Source organism: Neolamprologus brichardi, chromosome 22 (assembly GCF_056152115.1).
Source record: "Neolamprologus brichardi isolate AB-2024 chromosome 22, ASM5615211v1, whole genome shotgun sequence".
Lineage (NCBI taxonomy): Eukaryota > Metazoa > Chordata > Actinopteri > Cichliformes > Cichlidae > Neolamprologus > Neolamprologus brichardi.
Window position 1 is genome coordinate 15972438 of NC_142124.1, and position 6794 is coordinate 15979231.

At 38.4% G+C, this 6794-nt stretch overlaps 1 protein-coding gene across 1 annotated transcript; it reads left to right on the top strand.

Annotated features, from left to right (window-relative positions):
* The first annotated feature begins 5198 nt into the window (after positions 1-5198).
* LOC102796855 (relaxin-3 receptor 1-like) lies at positions 5199-6404 on the top strand. Its single transcript, XM_006788099.2, has one exon. The coding sequence runs from the start codon at positions 5199-5201 to the stop codon at positions 6402-6404; it is 1206 nt and encodes a 401-aa protein (XP_006788162.2).
* The last annotated feature ends 390 nt before the right edge of the window (positions 6405-6794 follow it).

Below are 6794 nucleotides of genomic sequence, written 5' to 3' on the forward strand. Positions count from 1 at the left end.
TTTTAAATGTGCTTTATAAATAAACTTGACTTGACTTGACTTGACTACAGTTTGATGATTTAAAGTTTCACACACAACCCGTCGAAGGGGGAGGAGAGCCCTGCTGCTTCCAAGTAGAGCACATTTCATTCATAATGATGTAAATCCAAGCCCATTATGTATTCATGATTTGAATCCTGGGTTGTGCGAAATCCCAGAAATAAACCATAGACAAAGCGAATCTATGGACTAAGTAAGGTGTAGGTTTATTAGGTTATGTTGTGGTGATCCCTGAGTTGGGGGATGGGTGCTCATACTGGAGTGCAAAATTAAAACCAATGGAAGATGGACAAGAAAAATTCAAAGCCATCATGTCTTCAGTTTAGAAAAAAGAGAAAAGAAGAGGAGGAGAAACGAGCAAAAGATACAGGTAAGCAGATGTGTCATTGGATAATGTATGTATCCTGAAACAATCAGAATCAGAATCAGAATACTTTATTAATCCCTAAGGAAATTATGTGGGTTACAGTTGCTCCAAGAAGAAATGGTAAAAATAGCAACAGTAACAGACTAAACTCCAAACAATACATTATGTTACAGATTTTAATATTAATTAGTCATTGTCATTTGTCGATTTGTTCTGTTCTCATTGTATGATGAATTATGATGGCTGTTTGGTAGCTGTTTGCATACTATGCATACTCTCTCTCTCTTCATGTGTGTGTGTGTTTCTCTGGTGAAATTCAGTATGGTTCCGACAACAGTTTTATGTTAATGTACAATTCTTAATATGTTTTATGTGTGTGTGGTGGTGGTGGTGGTGGTGGTGGTGGTGGTGGTTTTTTTTCTCCTACTATCTGATCACTAAAACAACTTTTTATGGTCACTACAATACCTCAAGTTTAGTTTTTAAATTTGATTTTTTTTCTTGGTATACTTTGCATTTATTGCAAATGTCTCATTCTGCCCACAGACCTTTGTGCTCCCTGAGGCAACTCAGCTGGCACGCTCAGAGAGGGACACACCATTGTGGTGTAGGTGGGATCCATACACTTAAATAGTCCTAGATTTATGGCACCACTGAGCCAACTGTGGGAATTAATAAGCAAATCCCATTGAACTACATTTAAGTGTATTTCTCACATCTGGGTATCTGTTTTGCTTGTTTGACACTGGCAAGAGTGATTTATTACCATGTTTAGTTACTGCTTTGGAGGCCCGCCTGAAACACTCAGTTAGATAAATATTTTCCGATTTGGAAATACTCACATTCTTCCGACGATACAAGATCTGCAGGAAATTATCAGGAAATTTCAGGGGATTGCTTAAGCTTAGTTTAGTGCAATGTCTGCAAACAGGATGAAACTTTTAGCCTGGCTCTGGTAAATGTTAACAAAGTCCATCTAACAGCTAAAGCTCAAATGATAGCACAGCATATAATTCACAAAACCATAACCCAATGTTTTCATCATTTGTGTTTAATGCACATTAATAAGAACACAGAACATAATAACTGCACAGCTTTGGAGATTATTATAGACCAGCCCTGGACAATAACTGATTAAGGTCACTGAGGAAAGTACACAGGCTGGAATTAGCATGCAGTTCCTGAAAACCTGTTGCTGGCAGTAAAAACAGGAACACTGAGAGCTGCTTGTTTTGTTCAGCCAGTTTATAGCGATGCCTCAGCTTAGACAGAGCAGCATAAATCAATTTCCTCACTCTTCCGCTTTTTCCCACCTAATCTCATTTCGTAGGTCACTGCTGATGTTCCTTCCACTATCAACAATTTGTAACAAAGAGTCATCTCGGCTGCTCAATCTAATCTCCAAGCAATGACTCGGATATAAATAGAAGAAAAAACAAGAATACAAATTGGTGCTGTTGTTCTTTTGTGTTCATAATCTTGTGTTCATAATCAATATGTCAAACACACTGTTACCTGTTATCCTTGCAAAGATCCTTAAAGGAAGATTAATCATTCAATGTTATAGGATTCTGTGGGAGAAATTTACAGGAAAATTGTAGCCTTTGGAGCGAAATCAAGAACTACCGTATGGTCTATATACTGTTGCTTTAGAAAGGGATAGCAAGTAAGAAATGTCTAAATGCTAAAATGTAGTAAAGCAAGAACTGAATAATTGAAATGTCATTACTTTTTTCTCAAGAAATCTAAATGTGGATTTTATGTTTTATAAAATCTGTTATTCAGAAGTTTTTGTAGTGAAATTAATAAATCAATTTACAAATTAAAAGACAGTGTAAGAAATAAAAATTCAAGTTTATAAGCATGTCTCAGTTCTTGCTTCTTTACTTTACAATCAATGTCTTTTGAAACCAGTCAAACAACAATTACTCAGTAAGTAAGTACTATAAATACTACTAAAGTGTAAGTGTATCTACTATGATACACTTGCATATATATGCAAGTTGGCGAAGACTCAGTGGTTTATCCTATCATCTTAAAGAATATTCCTTGCTCCAAATTAGCACCTAGGATCAGGGTCATTTATGTCCATTTAGGTATGTGTGGAGCTTCTGCAGTTTGACTTCGCGTGGAAGGGAAGTTTCTTAGTGTTTCGAACTTTTCAGCTGATTCTGAATATGCAAACTGAAAAACAGAATGGGGTGGAGCTGCATGCACTCAGAGTGGGTTGCATGGACATTCTTGCTGTTGTCTGGCACGATGCAACAGAGGCTACAAAAACCTGCTGAAGACCTGCCACCTTTTGATAGTCGGGTAAGATATATTTAAGTAAATTTTATTTTTATTCATGAAGTTGTGGGTAGAAACTTTATAACAAGCTAAACTGGATTATTACCGTAATCAAACACAGTCTTTGTGTTTTATTATACCCTTTTCAGTTGCAAGGTGGGATATAACAACACGTTCTCACTCCCAAAGCGTAACATTTTACGCTAGGTGACAAATCGTCAACATATTACGTTTTCGGCTACACACCATGTTCCTAAACGACGACCTCGGAAAAATGAGTAAATGTGAGAACCGTATGGACTCAATCTACACATGTTCGCTCCTTTTTTTTCAAATCGCTTAGAAACACGCTATTTAACATTATTAAAGTCCTGGTTAAAGTCAGGAAAAAGGTTATGGTTAGGGCTAGGGATAAGGTTAAGTTTAGATATAAATGTAAGCTTGGCACTGTGCCAGTGTTTATAACTTTTATTTAAAAGTAAACTCCTCACAAGAACAGGGAAACGCGTTACATCTGTCTGCTTCTCTCCTGCTTACTCACATCAGCCAGCTGATTACAAATCCCCGTTCACACACGTTAAAGGATGGCTGTGCTGTGGCTTCGGCTATGTTCACATGTGAAACCAACGCTCGTGGAGAAAGACCGAAGCTACAGTCACACTGTTAAACGTTAGTTATCGGTAAGGTAACTAACGTTTCCTCGTTTTTGACTTGACAACGTTCCAGTGTTGTGCCAAAAAGTATTTCCCGGCATTTCCCCCAAAACTTAATGAAATTAAACGCTTGATCGAACGAAAATCTTTCAAACAAATCTCTTATGAATTATATCGTGTCATTTTGAGCAAGAAGGACCATTTCTATCAAAAATTGAAAGCTTTTTCTGGACAAAGTGGTTGTTAGATATTATTTATGTATCCATCAAAAGTCTCACTGACATTAAAAGTTTATTTTTAAAAACAGATTTAGCCAAGAGAGCGACAGAAACTGTAACAACTAAAATTCACAGTTCAATAATCATATTTTAATCGACAAAAAACAAATCCAAGTTGATTATAATGTAAGTAAAATATTTTTTTGTATATATACAGCGAACAGTTTCATTAATTCTTCACACTATAGTCTATTTACCAATATGATTATCTACCCTGATATAACATATTAGATCGAATGAAACACATAGAAAGATTGGAAATCAGGTGTTGGCAGACAAAAAATGGAAAGAGGAGAATGAAGAGATGTCGTGTAGCAATACACATATTACAAAAAAAGGATAATGTTTTAAAAAGCATAGAAACATGTTGTGTTCGCCCCGCAGCTTGTAAAAGGGACAGTTTAAAAGATGGCAGACGTTTTTGTTTTTGTTTTTAAAGCCGCCTGTGGTGAAAAAATGTTCTGGTTATCAAGAAAACTTAAAAAAAATAAACTTACGTTTTTAAAATGTTTAAATGCAAATGTGAAAATATTTATTTTACCCCGTATAACACTGATAGCGATGCTTTGTAATGTTTGCCAACACAGACCACATGCTACAGCCTGTAGATTAGTGTGAAATCACGCTACACAGAACATACTTTTCTGAACTTGGAAAAAACCCTGTGCATGCGAGACAGTTTACCTCTGAAGGTTGATGCCATGATTTTTCAAGTGAAAATGTTTTTAGATGATGATGTACTCGTATATATGTCTATGTAATTAAAGTACTCGAACAATTAATTCCTCTAAAGCTATAAGAAATTCATTCTAAAACTAAACAACAACAAAAAATTAAATCCAGGAGTGTATTTTAATGTAAAAAACATTTTGATTCTTATGTTTGAAAGAATTTTTTCCTTTTTGCTCACAAATAACAGGTCTCCAGGAGATCTGTTGATCTGTTACACACATGAAATAAATTACTGCACTTGAAAAGTTGAAAAGAAATTTTATTAAAAAAATAAGAACTTATTTTTGTTTAAAAAGAAATCCTTGTTCATCCAAGGGGCTTTTCTGGCTTTGACCGTCTCAGGGTCCCAGTATTATTCACATATTGAGGTCATCTCATGCTGCAGCTTAAAATTTGTAAAATTCAAAAGGAATATGTCTTCATCAAGCAACACTTGCAACACATCTGTTATCTCCAAGATAACTGATAAGTGATTTACTAATAAATCGAGCACTTATCGGGAACATAAGCAATGTGAATCTATTTGGCTGTTGTCAAAAATAACTTTTATTTCATACAAGAATAACTGCGCCATTACAAACTAATTCTGGGGCTTTTCTGAACTCTGTGGCTAACACTTAAGTGTAATTTGTTTATCTGACAGAGCTAATCTACTTATTTGCTCATAAACTCCAGCGCCTATTATGCAGTAATAACTTCCTCTTTCCTTGCAGGGACAGATGATTGTCATCTAATAAACAGACTGCCAAGACTTACATTTTTAATTTATTGTAGTTAAAAAGAGGACAAGCGGACACATCTCGCCATCGTCAGGACAAACTTCACCTTCCCTTTGACAAAATGTCAAACATTGACTTGCACAGACTTGAGCTCTACAAAAGCATCATGAGCAGTTGCGGTTCAGGCACATTCTGTAACAACTCTGAGCTGATTTTTCAAAATATGAGTATTTACAACTGGCTGGAGTTTCCTAATCCTCCCCACTGGCTAAGGATTGTCATCTCTGTGGTCTACTTTATTGTGGCTACAGCTGGAATACTGGGGAACTTGTTAGTAATGTTCCTCCTCTACTCTACTCACACCATCACCACAGGCAATATCAATTTCTTTGTTTTTAACTTAGCTGTGGCTCAGCTAATGTTTTCGCTGGCGTTACCATTTTGGGCTGTTGATACTGCGCTGGACTATAGCTGGCCCTTTGGCTTGGGCACATGTAAGGCCGTGTCCCTATTCACTGGGCTGAATGTGTTTGCTAGTTGCTTTTTCCTCACAGCTATGAGTTTGACTCGTTACTGCTATGTGGCAACTGCTCTCAAACCAGGCGCTTCCTTCTGCAGCAGATCCTGGACTTTCCCGCTGGCCACAGCTTTTATTTGGGCCGGAGCGCTCATTTTGGCCGTACCCCGAGCCGTGTTTGCGGAACTGAAAAATGTGGGCCTTGGCAACGACACAATATGCCTGCTCCGTTTCCCTGTTACAACATGGCTTGAAGTAAACCACCTCCTGCGAGTTGTGCTGGGATTTCTGCTGCCCTACACCATTATCATCCTCTCCTACCTGCTTCTGATGCGCTTCCTCTGTCGGCATAAACTGAAAGGCAGCAACACTCGGCGAAAGACTGATATTTCAAAGTCAGTGGCAGTGGTGGTGTTTTCCTTCTGGGCCTGCTGGTTCCCATACAACATCCTCACGGTTTGGAGAGCCCTGATTCATTTTGACGTGGTTGATATCAGCCCCTCGTTCTACTCGGCTCAAGCGTACTTTTTCCCTCTGGCCAACTGTCTGGCTTTCACCAGCAGCTGCTTCAACCCCATCATCTACTGCCTGGTTAGAAAAGAGTACCGTGTGGCTCTCCTTAATGTGCTTTTCAAATTAAGTTTAGCCATTACGTCCAAGGTGCCCTATGGTGTAAATTCTGAGGCGGGGTCAGGGCAAGCAGGCCAGCTGGGTATTCCAGTCAACAGCATTTTCAGCCACACGTCCCAAACTGACACGAGGAGATACGTTCCTCTGTCAACACTGCCAACTGTAACCTCCACGCTGTAAGGTCACAGAAACACTTACACCTTTATGAAACACGGTGGAACAAGGATGGATGCTTTCCGAGGTTTCAGTGTGCAATACGAAGGTTTCCCATCTAAGATTGTGCAAGATATATATTTGAGATATGCTGTGATACTAAAGCTGCAGCGAAGCTTTTGTGTCTGCATGAAGCTTTGTGCTGTAGTCTGTAACACTTTGTAAAAATGTATTCACTAATTCAGTATAAATCTAATTAAAAGAGGTCCTGGTAGAGTGCACGCCCCATGTGTGGGGGCTGGGTCCTTCCCGGCTTCCGCCACCAGGCCATTTGCAGCCTGTAACCTGTGTACTGTCTCCCCACTTTCCTGTCATGTAACTATCACTATGTAATTAAGGCAAAAAGGGAAGAGATCC

Bases quoted from the DNA above. Each gene is read 5' to 3' on its own strand.
- LOC102796855 (XM_006788099.2), top strand. From the start codon at position 5,199: ATGTCAAACATTGACTTGCACAGACTTGAGCTCTACAAAAGCATCATG.